The sequence below is a fragment of the Vanacampus margaritifer genome, chromosome 6 (genome assembly GCF_051991255.1).
Source record: "Vanacampus margaritifer isolate UIUO_Vmar chromosome 6, RoL_Vmar_1.0, whole genome shotgun sequence".
NCBI classification, from domain to species: Eukaryota; Metazoa; Chordata; class Actinopteri; order Syngnathiformes; family Syngnathidae; genus Vanacampus; species Vanacampus margaritifer.
The window spans coordinates 27,038,321-27,056,489 of NC_135437.1; the positions used below are offsets into that span (position 1 = coordinate 27,038,321).

The 18,169-nt window shown below is 37.5% G+C and overlaps 1 protein-coding gene across 1 annotated transcript; it reads right to left on the reverse strand.

Moving 5' to 3' along the window:
* Positions 1-160: 160 nt before the first annotated feature.
* Positions 161-17,241, reverse strand: syt12 (synaptotagmin XII). The gene is made up of 8 exons (XM_077567056.1): positions 16,900-17,241; positions 11,070-11,161; positions 9,249-9,442; positions 7,979-8,377; positions 5,366-5,581; positions 3,660-3,780; positions 1,522-1,655; positions 161-1,443 (listed from the first exon to the last, which is right to left on the reverse strand). The coding sequence occupies exons 2-8, from the start codon at positions 11,113-11,115 to the stop codon at positions 1,270-1,272; spliced, it is 1,284 nt and encodes a 427-aa protein (XP_077423182.1). The 5' UTR covers positions 11,116-11,161; positions 16,900-17,241; the 3' UTR covers positions 161-1,269.
* Positions 17,242-18,169: the final 928 nt, after the last annotated feature.

Consider the following 18,169-nt stretch of genomic DNA (forward strand, 5'->3'; position numbering starts at 1 on the left):
CAACGCATAATAATTTCCTAGCAAACTAGCTAGATAGCCTGCTTTGCTTTTTTTAAGCAGTGATTCTTCTAAAAAGAACAAACAATAACTTTGAATTTGAATACCCCCCCCCCCATAAAAACAGAAAAAAGAAAAGCCAAAGAAAATGACAAACACTCCCTGAGATGAAGTCTCGCAAGTTTATTTCGACTTTTGAGGCAATTTTGTTCCAGAAAATGCAGGTTGAACCCTAAACAGCGGAAACCACAATTCCACTGTATCATTTGCAAGAAACAATATTTACACTCTTAATAATGCCAGCGTGTCTACTATTGGAAGAATGACTGTTCAAAAACAAAACTGCAACATGACTTTAATACACACTGGTTATACTGCTGTACGTCTGATTCTGCCCTCCTGTAACATCTGTTACAAATTACAATTAGATCACCTGGAAAGATAAAAAGAGTACCTGGATTTTGTTTCTTCAAAAGCACACCAAAAACACTGCACTAATCCTGTCAAGTAAGGTAGAACGGAAAAGAGACTTCCTCCTGTTAGAAGCTACAGCCAGCAGAGGCAACATGCAATTGGGGGGGGGGGGGGTGGTGGTATCACCATGTCTCCAATAAAGGAATAAGTGGTCATAAATAGTCATATATTCTGTACATGTTGTATATCAATGCATAACCTTATTTTAAGTAACATCCCCATTGCACTGATGATACGGAGGAAAGAGAAAAATCATAAAAAGTAAAATTAGGAGTATAAAAGTTGTCATGAAAAAAAATGTAATATGATGATCAGAACAAAAGTTAGCCCATACTTTTTAAAGAATGAAGTCATTTTATGCGATTAAAGTCAATGACGAAAATAAAGTTGCACTGTTGCAAGAGACAAAAAGCTTAAAAGTATTTTCAAGTTATAATATTGTTGCGCTAAAATGTTTCTTTCACAAAATGCAACATTTTCCATAAAAAAAAAAAAAAGTGTGACTTTTTTCATAATAAATAAAAAAGCTCAATTTTCTCAGACGCTAACCCCTAATCAGATTTCAGCTTCTGTGTTGCCATGTCAACCTAATCTGCCCGGGGCCTTCAAAATCAGTTGTATTGGCTGATGTAACTTAAATGAAATGCAATTATTTCTTGAAGCAATCAGATTTCAAATTTGCAATGACGACGGCCTTTTCCCATCCTCTTAATTGGTTGGTCTGAGCAAAACGTCAACTAGCCAAACGTGTCTGCAGCAATCTGCACACATGAATAAAATGTTGTTTTTTTTAAGAAATCAGATCCTGCGCAGCGGGTGCCACATGGACACGGGCTTCCTCAGCGTGGCGAGCATCTGGTTCCAGTGGGTGATCCCCATGCCGCCGGCCTCGGGCCCGATGATCACGTGACCCAAGTTCTCGCCCCGCCCGTCGTCAGACGCCTCGGCCACGGTGACTCGCAGCGAGAGCTCCTGTGAGGGGGGGGGGGGGGGTTGTCCAGTGTTACACAAGCATGACTTGACACTTGATATCAGTTGACAGCGTCGCACCTGCAGGACCAGGGAGGGCACGGAGAAGATCATGGCCTCGTTAAAAATGGGGTTGGTGTCGTCCCGCTTGGTGGACGTCTTCTTCTTGCTTATCTTGCGTCCGTCTTGCAAGAGGTAAACTTTAACGAATGGGTCTGCGGGGGGGGGGGCAAAGAAGGGACAGTGAGTGCGTGTTACAAACCGAACTGAGTTGCAATCAACACGCGCGCGCGCGCATGCAATCCAATTAGCTTTAATTGCTAACGACAGTTTTGCAATCCCTAATTTTTTTTACACACATTTAATTTGAGGAAGGCTTTTTAAATTACACATCTAATTACACTTAATAAAATGTTAAAAGTTAATTAACATCGATTGAGTACTGAGGCAGAAGGATGGAAGTCACAAGTGAGAAACACACAGTCGTTCTTTAGTCTGATTCCAAAATGCAGCATTTGAGGGATTGTGTGAATGCTGAGAGACGATCATTCCACACAGCTAATAACCCTGGGCATGAAAAAATTACTTAATGAATGCTGAGAGATAAACATTAGTGGCGCTAATGCTAATGTTTGTCAAAAAAAAAACATATTGTGAGAATGTTGAGAGACAAACGTTCACACTTAATGCTATCATGATAAAATGCTCGTAGACAAGCTTGGATGTCGAAAAAAAAAATCGTGAATAGGGGTGTCAGATTAAAATTGTTTAATCGTAGCTAACTGGCATGACTTCAAGAGTTAACTCACGATTAATCACACATTTTAATTAATCTGTTCTAAATGTAGAATAAAATATTTTTATTAGTCTTGTTAACATAAAAGTTTTTTTTTTTTTTAAACTATTAGAAATATGGCTGCATGTTGCAGTCATTGATACAGTAATTTTATATTAATAATAATAAACACACTCATTTTGACACCCCTAATTGTGAATGCTGAGAGAATAGCAGTCATAAAAATGGGACTTTATAGAGTTTATAGTGTGGCTAAGATGAAATGCTGAGAGACAAGTGTGAACGTACAGATGCAACCTTTGTCTAAAAATAAATACAACAGTCAGTGTGAATTTAGGATCACAGTCAAGCATTACAGAATAACCACTCATCAAAAGTGTGTGAATACATACAGTACATCCTACACTGTCATTATTGTTTACCTCTTTGACTGCCAGACGTTTTCAGAAAAGGGATGCCGTGGGTGCCAGCCGATTTTAAGCATTTTGACTGATCTTTCAAGGTCCATAGAAAATTATATGTTTGGACTATGGAAACACACATACTGCCAAAGAAAGATTGGACTCTCATCTTCCATCAGAAAAAAAAAAGTTTGTTTCTACCTTATTCCGTTTTTGAGTAATCAACAATAGAAAATGGTTAGTTTCACCTGTTTTGAAAAAAAAAAAAACGTCTTTTAACGTCTTTGGCACTCCTCCATAGGATTTTACTAAACGTTATTTAACGTTTTTTTGGCAGTCAAAGAGTTAATGTTTGGGAAAAAAATGGCAAAAAATGACAACAAAAATTGGGTGGTTCTGTGTAAAAAAAATAATATTTTTTTAGATAGTGTGGATTAATTCTTGGAGGCAAGCAACATACATAATCACATCAGCGCCATTGCGATTGACTAGGTAAATGATGAGACGTATCTTGGCTTTATGGCTAATTCTTGAATTGAAGATAAATGCTGAGTGTCAAGTATTCACACAACCCCCCCCCCCCCCCAAAAAAAAAGAAGAGCGAATGCTGAGAGACGAGGGTTCGCGCTTAAGTGGTCGTACAATGCATTTCAACATGTAGATGCTTGGAAACAAACATGCACGCAAATTACACTGCGTTTAAAAAAAAAAATCTATTATGAATGCTAAAAGACAGGCATTTACAGTAATGGGGCTGTGATTAAATGAAATAGGTAAATGCTGAAACATGCACTCATAATGGATGAGTGTTGATCATGCACACAAATGCGTCAAAACATTTTACTAGATGACCCACCATAGCGCTTATGCTAATGCTAATTTGCATCAAAATTGTTTAAATGCTGAGAGGCATGCATGCAAAGGCCAACGTGTCATCTAATGCTGAACTTAGGACTGTTATTTTAATGAACTGTAAATGCAAACAAAACAAAAAAAACGTAGAAATTCAAAGTGCGCATGACCTGCAGTGTTCTTGCCGTTGGTCCACAGCAGGTTCTTACACTTGGCCACCACCACCGTGAGGCGCTCCGCCGTGGGCAAGTAGCTGAGAGACAGCAGAATCTCACCCACCGCGTCCACCGCCTGAAACAAGCCCAGTCGCACACATTACGTGCTGGTATTTATGCATTTGTCAAACCCATCATTCCTATGACACATTTGGATTTGTTGTTGTGGTGGTAATTGATAGATTAGAAATATTTGCAGCATTTTATAGTAAGACCCATATTTTTAATACATAATACATGTGTTTACTTAATTAATCTTATATATATATATATTTTATGAATTACTTTAGAAAAGTTTGCAAAAATTAGCATCACATGCATATTAACTCATTCACTGCCATTGACGGCTATAGACGTCAAAAATTCTCCAGAAAAAAAGAAAAAAAAAAAAGAAAGAAAAAAAAATTCATTTGAACTATTTCTATTAGTTTAACATTTTTTCTTGTTAACAAGAGTATGAAAACCTAGAATTTTTTTTAATTGTACATTTAGAGCAGATATAAAATTTTGGATTAATCGTGAGTTAACTATTGGAAGTAATTGGATTCATTATGATTAAAAAAATTAATCGCCTGACGCCCCTAATGTTTTATATTTTCTTTTTCTCTTTTAAAAAGAAAAGATTATTAAAATTACTTTAAAAAAAAGATGATTAAAAACGAAGGGCGCAAGCGATTAAAATGATTAATTAATCGGCTATAGACGTCAAAAATTCTCCAGAAAAAAAGAAAAAAAAAAAATTCATTTGAACTATTTATATTAGTTTAACATTTTTCCCCCACTTTTGTTAACAAGAGTATGAAAACCTAGAATTTTTTTAATTGTACATTTAGAGCAGATATAACATTTTGGATTAATCGTGAGTTAACTATTGAAGTAATTGGATTCATTATGATTAAAAAAATTAATCACCTGACGCCCCTAATGTTTTATATTTTCTTTTTCTCTTTTAAAAAGAAAAGATTATTAAAAATACTTAAAAAAAAAGATGATTAAAAATGAAGGGCGCAAGCGATTAAAATGATTAATTAATCGCATGACTTACTAGTTAACTCACGATTAATCAAAAATGTTATATCTGTTCTAAATGTACAATGAAAAAATTCTAGGTTTTCATACTCTTGTTAACAAAGTGGGAAAAAATGTTAAACTAATAGAAATAGCGAAAATGAATTTTTGACGTCAATGGCAGTGAATGAGTTAATACTACAACCACAATAATAATAACAATAATACATTTGTTTATGCCATTTTAATATATCATTTACATACCGTTAATATATTTTAAAAATAATTAATGTCTAAACTAGTAGCAACAACAATAACAACAAACGCATCATATTGCATTGGAGTGTGTTATTTTGATTTTTTTAATTTAGTCTCAATTTTAGTCCAGTTTCGATCACGCTTGTTAGTTTTTATCATAGTTAGTCAACCTCATCTCAATTCTATTTTAGTCGACTATAAATCGAGCATTTTAGTCAGAGAAAACATAATTTTCTTCATCTAGTTTTAGTCTACAAAAACTGTCAACATTTGTTTTTATTAAGTGAAGTACATTTTTGTCCCGTCTTCATTAGGCGGCAAAAACGTATACTGATTTAGTCCCAGTTATTGTTTATTAATTGACGAAATTAACACGAGTGTGACTGTGGGCTGACTTTGTTGACGTCCTGGAGGTAGAGCCAGGCATTGAAGGGTCTGATGGTGAGGTCCAGGTCGGACAGCTTGAGGTCAGCCACACCCGCGCTGATGTTCCTCTCGTCGCTGTCGATGCCGAAGGCGGCGAATCGGAGGCTGCACTCGTCCAGGGCGCACACGTCGATCGCCACCGAGAACTTATCGTCGAAGATGACGGTGAACGCGTTCGTCTGCACCTGTTGGAACACGGGCGGGACAAAGACAGACCATTCTTGATTCACCATTGTCTTTTTTTTTGCTTGGAAAACTCATTCACTGCCATTGACGGCTATAGACGTCAAAAATGAACTTGAACAATTTCTATTAGTTTAATTTTTTTTCCCACTTTTGTTAACAAAAGTATGCAAACCTAGATTATTTTTTTTCTATTAGAACATAAATAAAATTTGTGATTAATCGTGAGTTAACTCGTGAAGTCCTGCGATTAATTACGTTCAAAAATTGTAATCGCCCGATGCCCCTAATTTTTTTTAATTTTTTCTTTAAAAAAACATTATTAAAAATTTAACAATTTTTTTTTTTTAAAGATTGACTTCACTAGTTAACGCACGATTAATCACAAATTTTATACCTTCTAAATGTACAAAAAAAATCTAGGTTTTCATACTCTTGCCAACAAAAATGGAAAAAAATGTTAAACTAATAAAAAGAAAAGAAACATGGTTTGACCTCAGCTGTCCTGTCCTTTGTACATATGTTCAACACTACTCAAACTCACAACGGCTCTTGATATTTTATCTTTTAAAAAACCCAAAACATCACAACAGTGGTCATTTGGCTTTCCGCATTTGGATGCAAAAGCGTGACGAGAAATAAAGATAAGTAATGCAGGTTACCAGGCAACAAGTGACACACATGGGAGGGGGGGTGGGGATGTAATTATAGCATTTTATCTCACACCAGAGCAAAAAGACAATGTTGGCGTCTACATGTGGTCTAGGAAGATCGCCTAGAATGCAAGACCACCTGAGGGCTCTTTATTGATATTATTGATGGCAGCATGGAGGCATTGGGAATTCAGCACACAGGCTGGACAAATGGTCCCCGCACAGAGCTCGGCCTTGGTTTTTGCCTCCTATTTATTTATCCCTAACTGTGCACAAAAGGCTGTTGTGGTGTGCACAGCACAATGCAGTGGTGTGTGCGTGGAGCAAGCTTTGCGAGCCAAACGAGCGCGCAGGAAAGAAGTGACAGTTAACCGATGAGCTGTGAGAAAAATGAGCGTAAAAATGAGCGGAGGGGTTTACAAACAAGGAGGCGGCTCCAAAGAATGACAGACAGTACAAGAGGGGGCACCGGGGAAAGCAATACAGCCAAGAGTGAGATGCAGCAGACGCATGATGATTAGAATGAAAATGAAATGAGGGAGGGGCTGAGTACGACGAGAAAAAAACGTGCAAATTTGCCACTTTAAAAAAAAACTTGCAAATTGTGGCAAATTTACGAGTTTTTTTCTCGCAAATTTATAAAGTGGCAAATTTGCGAGATTTTTTTTTGCAAATTTGCCACTTTATAGTTATTTTATAAACAATGTCCCATTAACCACAAATGAATCCTCACGTTAGACTATAGCTACGCTACGTGTATTTTTTCGTAAGTTTCTGAGTTTTTTTCTTACAAATCTGCCACATTATAAAGTCACAAATTTGCCACTTTAGAAAGTTGAAAATGTATGAGTTTTTTTCTCGCAAATTTGACACAAGTGGCAAATTTATAAAGTGGCAAATTTGCAAGAAAAAAAATTGCAAATTTGCCACTTTATAAAGCTATTTTTTAAACAGTGTCCCGTTAACCACAAATAAATTTTTTTCTTACAAATCTGCCACATTATAAAGTCGCAAATTTGCCACTTTAGAAAGTTGAAAATGTATGAGTTTTTTTCTCGCAAATTTGACACAGGCAAATTTATAAAGTGGCAAATTTGCGAGATTTTTTTTGCAAATTTGCCACTTTATAGTTATTTTATAAACAATGTCCCATTAACCACAAATGAATCCTCACGTTAGACTATAGCTACGCTACGTGTATTTTTCGTAAGTTTCTGAGTTTTTTTCTTACAAATCTGCCACATTATAAAGTCACAAATTTGCCACTTTAGAAAGTTGAAAATGTATGAGTTTTTTTCTCGCAAATTTGACACAAGTGGCAAATTTATAAAGTGGCAAATTTGCAAGAAAAAAAATTGCAAATTTGCCACTTTATAAAGCTATTTTTTAAACAGTGTCCCGTTAACCACAAATCAATTTTTTTCTTACAAATCTACCACATTATAAAGTCACAAATTTGCCACTTTAGAAAGTTGAAAATGTATGAGTTTTTTTCTCGCAAATTTGACACAAGTGGCAAATTTCTAAAGTGGCAAATTTGCGAGTTTTTTTTCTGGGAATATTGCCCCCACTCTGTAAAATACATATATATTTATACATAGCCCTAATGTGCTGTCGTAGCTGAGAAGTTAGCTGATGTCAGTGTTTTTATTTTTATTTTTATGTGCCCGCTCGAGTACATTGCCAAACCAAAAGAGAAACTTCCTTGGCGGAGATAACGTAACATAAGATCGGTAACCATCTTACCCTGGTGACTCCCACGTTGAGCTCTTCCGGACCCAGCGAGATCCTGATAAAGCAGCCTGGGAAGTCTCCCTCCTCCCGCTCCAGCAGATCCTTGCCCTGATGCGCGGTGATGTGCAGCGTCCCCTGGCCGGCGTGCCGGGAGGGCTCGAACTCCAGCGTCACCTCCAGCTGGCCCACCGTGAAGTCGTGGCCAAAGTTGTTAGCGATGGACGAGATGGAGCTGAGCGAGTCGGTGGAGACGGAGCGGTTGAGCTGAACCGCGCCGCTCAGGTCCAGCTCGCGGCCCATCAGCTCCAGCTGGCCCAGCTCCCTGAAGGCGTCCGGGGTGTCGCCCAGGGCCAGGCTGGGCTTGCGGCTGGATGCGGCCGACGTCCGACGGTGGTTGTTGGCTGCGACCCGCTTCACAGAAAACACACTTTGAAAAGATGCTGAACCCTGACATGCCTTTTCGGGTCCATTTCTTTCATTGTTCAGTTTTAGCCAAAGCATAAATATTATACCTATCACATCCTAAACATCTCAGGAAAAGATGATATTTACAGTAGTGCAAAATTGTTTTTAAAAATCTTACATACATATTTTTTTGATACATTTTTATTGTCTATAACTTCCGCTTCTAAGTATGAAAAGTTTTCTTTTTTAATTTAAAATGGCTTGCCTTACGGTAAATGTAGCGATAATGCCCCCAAAGTCTTTTCCAACCGACAAAAGAACGTAGAAGAAGAAACAGAAGAAGAAGAAAAAGAACAAGAAGTAGACATGTAACATATACAGCTAGCTTGCTAGCTTAGCATGTAGCATCTGCTACAACAAGAATGACTGTTTTCAGCACCAAAAGGCGCAATAACTGACCAAGATTCCACCTTTGGCCACAATGTTATGCGGCATTTTAGTTATAGCCATTTTAAACTAAAACAAAAAAAACATAAAACTTTTCTGTAGTTAGAAGAAGAAGTTTCAAATCCAACCGAAACTCGTTCACTGCCGTCAACACCAATTTGGGCCTTTGTCCAAGTTCTACTGTTCTTGGTCTAAGTTTTTGTAAAATAAATTTCCCCACATAGTGCGACTTTTACAGTCCGAAGAAAATAGAAGTTTAAAAAAAAAAGCCAAAACTCAAACCCAGAAACTTTACCGAAAAATATTTTGGTCAGTTTTGTCGAGATTTAGACACAAATTAAGCAGGACATTAGTAGCCTTTTTATTTTAGAACTGTCTTCTGGATACAAAGTCTAGACAAAATTTGCCAATCTGGTTGTGTAAGGCGTACCTTTTGTCGGACTTCTGAGAAGGAGGTCCCATATTTTTCCTGCAGGTATCTGTAGTCAAAGTTGGGAAAGGGGGACGGCGCAGGGAAGGTGCCGGACTTCCACAGCTTCCAGATGTTCAGCCCCGCCACGGCCAGCAGCACCACGAAGCCCACCAGGTAGATGCCCACCTCCCAGCCCGGCGGGTTACGCAGCACTGCCAAGCAAACGGGAGGGAGACACTTAGATGGATATGAAAACATGGATTCAGTCGTATATTTCACCAAAGTTGTGTCATTGATGCAGAAGCAAAAATTAGTTTTTACTAAATTGTAAAGATCAGTAGAGTAGAGTGTGATCTATTCAGTTCCCTTAAATAATTTAATTAAAATAAAAAATAAAATATTAAAAATAAAATATTAAAAACTAAAATTTAAAATTTAAAATTTAAAATTTAAAATTCAAAATTAAAAATTAAAAATTAAAAATTAAAAATTTAAAATTTAAAATTTAAAAATTTAAAATTTAAAATTTAAAATTTAAAATTCAAAATTTAAAATTTAAAATTTAATGAAAAATAATATGGTCTGTGTGCTCCAACGAGTCTAAACATTCTGATTAAAGCTGCAGTTGTGGAATATGAAATAAGCAGCTGTTTTTGTCCATCTGAGTGGGCGACCATTTTGCCACTTGCTGTCAACTGAAGATGACATCACTGTGCCGAAAGTTAAAGAAGATTTTCTTTTTCTTTTTCTTTTTTGTTGCAACTTTTTATCCAAATTTTAAATATTTTTTTTTCTGGGCTAAAAAGTTTTTCATGACATAAATATGACCTGATGTGATATTATTTAAAAGGTTGAGAAATTGAGATTATGATACATGAACAATTTTTACAAACTTACACAGGGCAACTAAATATAACTTTGACTTGTTTAACTTCCGAACCACTATATTTCTGATGGGGTATTCTCAGATATCCTCATCACTATCATCATCATCATAACAATTAAAACCCTGGAGAACCCACGGGGTCAAATTTGTCCCCTATAAATTCTGCTACTCAAATAACAAAGACCTTTTTATATATTTTTTTTACAAATTTCACTTCAAAAGTCCAGAGTGCCACTTCTGACCCCTGCATGGGGCCATCTAGTGGATGAATATTGCACTTACATGAGCCAGAGTGGTAGTGACAAGATGGCTGGTTTTGTTGAGCTGGAAATCAATCCAAACAAAACCATCTTCTCAGCAAACCATCAGATGGGAAAATTGTGTTTTTTTTGTTAATCTATTTCATATCATGTTGCAGAATGCCTAAGAGTATGTTATATATATTGATAAATTAGCAACTCTGAGCTAGTTAAAAAAAAAGGGTTAAAATTGAAAAAACATATATTTTGGTGTTCAGTGAATTTATAGCAGTCATTTAATGTATAATTCATAATTTTCCTGGTAAAATTGTGTTTTTTTTGTTAATCTATTTCATATCATGTTGCAGAATGCCTAAGAGTATGTTATATATATATATATATATATATATATATATATATTGATAAATTAGCAACTCTGAGCTAGTTAAAAAAAAAAGGGTTAAAATTGAAAAAACATATATTTTGGTGTTCAGTGAATTTATAGCAGTCATTTAATGTATAATTCCTAATTTTCCAAGGAAGAAAAGGGTTCTTGGGTTCTCCAGGGTTAATACTAATCATAATAATAACAACTGACATTATTACATCTACATTAAACAAGGAACCGAATAAAAAGCGAGAACGAAAGAAAGAAAACAATGAATTTCCACTTGTAACGCAGTTGCAAAAATGGAGTTGTTGTTGTGGACTGACCACTCAGATGGTAGCCTGAGACGTCTCCGGTGTTCACAGAGGACATGGCGGCGGCAGCAGCAGCAGCAGCAGCAGCAGCAGCAGCAGCCAGCCTGGAAAGTCCAAAAGAAGAAAATGTCTCAGTACATTCAGCACATGCGCAGCCCTCAACAGGATAAGCGCTACAGAAAACGGACGGACGGACGGACGGACGGATAACGGTTTAAATATCTCAGCAGACGCAAGAGGCTGGCTTGGCGCTAACATCATTACTACAAATAAATGAGGTCGTTATCCAGAATGTCATTCGGCTTTTCTTTTTTTTTTTTTCCTTCTACAAATAATCGCCGTCGGTTTTGCAGGAGAAAAATCTACCAGAGCAGTTGCTATTCAAATGTATGCATCGATGCATACACATGCGGTCATAAAGAACATTACTGTCGCCTTTTACAATTGGACATGTTTAGCATTTGCGGAGCCCCTTATACGATCGACTCGCGGCATTCGCACATGAACAATGAGGGAAAACATTGGTTACACACAATAGCATTTATATGCGTGATTGTCTTTCAGCATTCTTAAGATGCTTTCAATTGAACAGTTGTATTAATAAGCGAGATTGCTCATGTCTTAGCATTCATACCATGGTACTTGAAAAAAGAACGCTCATGTCTCAGCATTCAGAAAACAATGTCTTTGACTCTCTGCCGCCGAATAAAAATATCTGCTTTTAATTTAAAAAGTAGCATTGGTGGGAAACATCATCTCTCTGCATGCAAACAGGTACTTCTCATGAGGCAGAAAATTTGAGTGAATGCTTGTTTCACATCATCCAGACTTTTTTTCCTCCACACATTCATTTTAGTCTGAATGCTTATCTCTCAGCATTCGGGCGATGCCTGGACTTTTTTGGGACGCCCATGACTATTAGTGTGATAGTCTCTCAGTGTTCAAACAAGAGATCCTCATATTTGACACATTAAAGCAGTGTGAAAGCTGATTTCTCAGCATTCAGAAAATAGCTTCTTTTTTAAAATACACACTAGTATCAGGGTGAAAGCTGGTCTCAAAGCATTCAGACAAGAATATTTTTTGACACGTACTGTAATAGCATCAGCGTGGATCAACGTGAATGCTCTTCTCTCAGCATTCAGACAAAAACATTTCAATGCATAACAGTTTAAGTGTAAATGCTGGTCTCTCAGCAGTCAGGCAATAATAAAAAAAAAAATTGACACATGACATCAGCGTAAATGTTGTCTCTAAGCATTCAGAGAAGAATATCAATTGATGAATATATATATATATATATTTTTTTTTACACACAATTGCATTAGTGTGAATGCTTGTTTCTCAGCATTGAGACAAAATGCATTTTGACACACAGACGTGTCACTTTGAATGCATTTCTCTCAGCATTCAATCATAGAAAAGAAGAGTGCAAATGTCTCTCAGCAATCAGATCATACTTTTTTTTTTTTTTTAAATATACATTCCAACTTTCCAACATAGAGTATTTCTCAGCATTCAGACAAGAGCAACTTTTACACGATCGCACAATATTAGTGTAAATGCTTGTCTCTCAGCATTCACACAATGGCTCCATTTTTTTCAATGCATAATACTATTTAGTATGAAAGCTCATCTCTAAGCATTCATACAACTCCCTCTTCAAAACGATTACGCACCGCCGTCCCGCCGTGTGCATTTCATGCAAAACACGAGCGAGTTTCAGCATTAATCAAGAGATGAATCTCCTTTCAGGTTGGTTTTAAAGAGACGGAGAAGAACAACGCAACACAACACAAAGTCAATAGCACACATCCATTGGCCAGTGACCCCCCCCCCCCCCTCCTCCTCCTGCCTGCCGGGATCTCCTTCCAGCAAGCAGACGCTCGGGGGAAACCGGAGCATTACACTAATGATGGGGGGGGGCGGGAGGGTTTGGGGTCAGAGATGGGGGGGGGGGGGGCACCAGTCAAGTCAGCTGAAGCCATGCAGCCAAATTAAAGTGGCTGACGCAGTGCAGAGTCCACTGACGGCTGCTGATGTGCCGTTTGGACCCGAGCTTTCGTATATCTAGCCTGACTGTGGTTGTGATAGATCAGTGTGTGTGTGTGTGTGTGTGTGTGTGTGTGAGGGATGATTCATGGAGATTTTGCAAAAAACAAACGAGGCAGCGTGGGCTGTGTCTCAGCGGTGCCGCCAAGCTGAAATAGAAAACAAGCAGACAGGCTTGTTGCTTGTGTGCGGCTTCTCGTCTCTTTTACCTTTTAATTGCATTTACTCACATGACATGACATTGCAATTTTGTTTTGTTTTTAACTTTTTTTTTTTTTTTAGCCCCATTTGCTGGCAGGCTTGGAAATTAATGACATAAAACTACAGGAGCAGTAAAATTAAAAATTGCAACAGTTTTTAATTATGTAAAATGAAATTTAAAACATATATGTATACATACAATGTACTATTTGGTTCAGTTTTTTTTTTTTATATTAAGGGGAAAAAAAGACAACCAAAAAATGCTGACAAATCTCCAATATGTTTTCCACAAAAAATAGGCTTGGCTTAACTCCCACTCTCCAAAAAATACAAATAAAATAAAACAAAAGAGCAAAATAAATGTTTAAAAAAAGAAAAGAAAAAAAAGGTAGGCAGCCACAATTCACCTATTCTCAGATTTTTTCCCAATACAATATTTCAAAATAAATAACATTTAATTAAAAATAAAATTTTAATTTAAAATAATAATAATAAAGTAACCAACATTTTTTTTAATAAACCTTTTACATGAAAAATAGGTTTGTTTAACCCCATCCACAAAAAATAAAAAATAAAACGAAATAAAACAAACGTAAAAATGGTTTGGCTGCCACGATTCACCTATTCACATTTTCCCATATCTTACTTTTATTTATTTATTTACTTACTTACACACTTACTTACTTCTATTTATTTGTCCTTTTTTGGGGGATGAGTGGGGGTTATTTAAGCCAACTTGTTTTTTCATGAAAAACACATATTAGAGGTTAATGAGCAATTTTGAGGTAAAACAAAAAAAAAATACGTTTTTTTTTTCATTCTTCTGGAAAAAAACAACAACACACAAGAGCGCTACGGGAATTTGTGAAATTTAAATTTTCCGGCAGCAATGAGACTGTGAGTGGAAAATGAAATGCTGTGTAGGTCTATATGTGTGTATGTGCGTGCGTGTGTGTGTGTGGCTTGAGAATATTCCTACAAACAGCTGATCAATCAAAACCTTCTCCGGTTTGGCTCAGACGACTCGTAATGTAATTAACAGCCTCGCTACTGTGCTCAGTGAAACCCATAAAACGGAGCCATACGTCTTGTGGCGCACTGCCGTGATCATCGCCAGCTTCACAATGTCTGCTTCTACTCTTCTGCGGCAAACCTACGAAAAGATTTTTTTTAGTGCATCCAAGAGAATTTCTATAAGACCCTTTGCGAAATTTTACTCACGACTACAATGGCAAGGAAGGTTAAACCTGTACAGAAAATGAATGTACTTAAAATACTTCTCTGAGGAACTACGCTCCAAATTACACCTGAAACTGTTTTTGTTTGAAAATAATTTTTGGGTAAATTTAGCTCGAACCTGACGTGAAAAAATTCACCTCAATATATTTCCTTGACAACAATGTACTACTATTCCATTAGCAGAGGTGGCAAATCCAGGTTCAGAAAGTAAAAACCCCGCCACAGTTTGGCTTTAGCACCACGTGCTAGCTAGCTAGTAGCTCCCTAGCTAGCTCCCATGGTGCTCGTTTACCTGCTAGGGAGCTAGCTAGCTAGCTAACATCAATGGCTAAAGCTAAACTGTGGCAAGGTTTTTACTTTCTGGACCTGGATTTCGCCACCTCTGCCCATTAGACAGAACTTATGTTTTTTCCTTACACTATTGAAGATGTTCTTTCGTGTCCTGCCTCGTAAAGCTCCCGCCCACGTTTGATGTCTGACCACAAGCTCCCATTGTGACGAGAGGCAATCCATTATGTGACCCCCCCGACGGACAATGGCTGCAATACTTTATGCAAGACCATCGCAAAGACCACTCTGAGACTGGACGCTGCGCCCTTAATAGAAAAAACTCGGTCAATTTAGCATGCATGGACGGTGCGTGTCTGAGAGGGAACCTCCTGAGAGACGGTGGACGAAGTGTGAGCTTCAGCTGAGTGAACAGGTGTGAGTCTCATTTTATTTCAGGGGCCATTTTCACGCAAATCTGATCTCAAGTGGGCCGGACCACTAAGGCATGTCCACAGCCTCATAAACTATGCGTAAATTACGACAACTCAATCTTTGTTTTTTGTGCAAATAATTACAAGTAAATTGTGAAAATGTTCCCATTTATTATTAACACCGTTGGGCTTTTTTTAATTTTTTTTTTTTAAATAATTTTTTAGTTTTTATTTATTTATTTTTACTGATTTTGACTCTTTTCCTCACATAAGAACAGCATGGAATTTTTTTTTTTGGGGGGGGGGGTGTTATCTCATGTTTTTATTTGTTATATTGACTGCAAACGTGTTGTAAACTTACCAAGCTTATATGTAAAATTTGTAATATGAACATCAAGCAAATGAACTTGCGATTGTGATTGTTTAACTAGGATCCAATCATGAACCAGAAGTGTTGACATCATCCAGATTATGTATATGTCATGCCCACAGCAATCATCTATGCGTCCGAAGAGGTTAATTTATTGCAGAGTGATTTGAAACTTCTTAACAAAAATGAGTGCAAAATTTTGGTTTCAAATTCTGAGTTAACAGCCAAGAACGCCAACGGTGTGCCCCCGGTGGACAAAATTAGCAACAACAGCTTTTTTGTTTTGTTTTTTTGTATATATATATATATTTAAAAAAAAAGCCAATTGTGTTGTTCTCAATGGCCAGATTGGACAACCCCGTTTTGTTTTATGTCATTTTTTTGTGTTAATTGTTTAAACTGTCACAAAAGCGTCACACTAGTCACTGTTCTACTTGACATGATTCCCCCCACACAAAAAGCTATTTGGTCAGAAACTGGTGTTTTTGTGTGTGTTTTTTTTTAACCTAAGCGTGTTCTACTGCTGATAATAAAAGAACAGAAATGAGAATTAGCCAGAAACAAACTTTTTGTTTTTGTCATCAAAATCTTCTGTGGGTCTTGTAACAATCCGCAGTATGGCACCGCGCCACAAGATGGCGCCTCCTTGTTTTTGTTATCCCTATGCAGCACTTTTTCGTTTGGCCATCAATGTATTTGACTTGTACGAGTAACCGTGGTAGCGCTAAGAAGCCTACTTTTTATTGTTAATAAAGTCAACCTGTGGACCACCAGTCCCATTGTTTGCTCTCTTTTTTCTTTCTCTTTTTTTTTTTGCTATCCAGCAGCAGCGCCGTCCATGGCTGATCAGTCACGTTACAGTCTCCAAAGTTTTAAACGCTCCAAAGCGGCAGGCAGTGAATGAGTTAATAAATGTTTTCTGAGGGTGACATTTCCCCTGGGAGAGTCTGACAAAAGTCTCCCTGGAACGTTATATTATTATTATTATTATTATTATTATTTCAATGCGTATATTCGAAAGTGCCATCGCGCAAGAAAACTAGTGAGCACGAAGGTTGCTTTTGTCACCAAATTCCAGACTTTGCGACGCCATCCAGATACAGAGCAATGAATGTCTTTTTTTTAAGGGTATTTAGCAACGGCATCAATTGTTGTAAGTGCAACCTGCTGGAGTCCAGTGGATCGATATGTGGGCCCAGCATGTGAGCAGCAAACCCCCCCCCCCCCCCTAAAATCTCCCCCATTTTACTCAGCAAAGCATGGACGGACGCTTCCTTACCGGGACTTTCCTGTTTGCTGCAGCGGGAGGAGGAGGAGGAGGAGGAGGAGAATGGACAAGGCAACTCCACCGCTCTCCCTTCTCTTCTTCTCTTCAGGCGCCGCTCTCCATCTAGTGCAGGCAGATGCTGGATGAGGAGGAGGAAGACGAAGAAGATGGAGAAGAGGGCGAGGAGGAAGAAAAGGAAAAGAGGCGCTTGATCGGAGGAGGAAGAAGAGCGATGAAGAGGAGCAGCCTGCTTGTGCCGCAGCTCGCTGAAGTCTGCAAAGAAAGATGCTGCTAGAGGCATTTATGTCCCCCCCCCTCCACACACACACACACACACACACACACACACACACACTCCCTGCAGAACAACTTCTCACCTCCTCCTCCTCTTCATCATAAGCAGCAGGCAGTGAGGAAGACAACGCAAAAAATGTAAAGGAGAATTAAAGGGCCATAAGGCCAATTAAGAACATTTACACTTATTTGACTTATTTATTATGGATGTTAACATGACACGTGTGGCCTACATAATTATTTAGTTTACTTTATTTTTTTATTAATCTAATGGTTGGTTAAGCCCTCTAATCAAATAATTACTTTTTTCTTAAGTAAAAACAACAACAACTACAATTTAAGTACAATGAATCGTACCGGAATGTGATTTAAAAAAAATAAAAATACTGGCCAGTCGATAAAAACTGTGACACCACAAATATTTTCCTGCGTAGGAATGTCAACAGTTAAGTAAACAGTAAATTAATCATAAATCATGTCCAGATCTATATCTACTATATCTATGGTTGATATAAAAAGACTAAAAAAATATCGGTCACATTAATGATGGAAAAAGTTTTTAAATGATTTTAGTCTCACGTTTTTGCATCACAAAAGCTGGCATTTGAATAATGAGTTGATTATTAAGCGTCTGAGTTGCAACACTGAACTTAATGAAAACTTCCACATTATTAATGCGTTATGGATCAGTTGAGAAGAAAACAAAATGCCAGGTTGATTTTGCACACTAATCAATTCTTGTTGATCTATCGATTCAATCAGTGACTTATTGGTCGGCATAAATTGTTTTGAGCGTTGTATTGATTCTGTGGGCGGGGAAAGGTTTATTGTTATATACAGAATGGCTTTGTTGCAAACATTTTTTCCAATTTAATAACGGGTTTCTAACCTGCAGGGGCGCATTTTGAAATTACGAGGCCTCCGTGCATTACCAGTAAATTATGAATCTGAGGTGATGATGCCCCCCCCCCCCCTTTTTTTTTTAAGA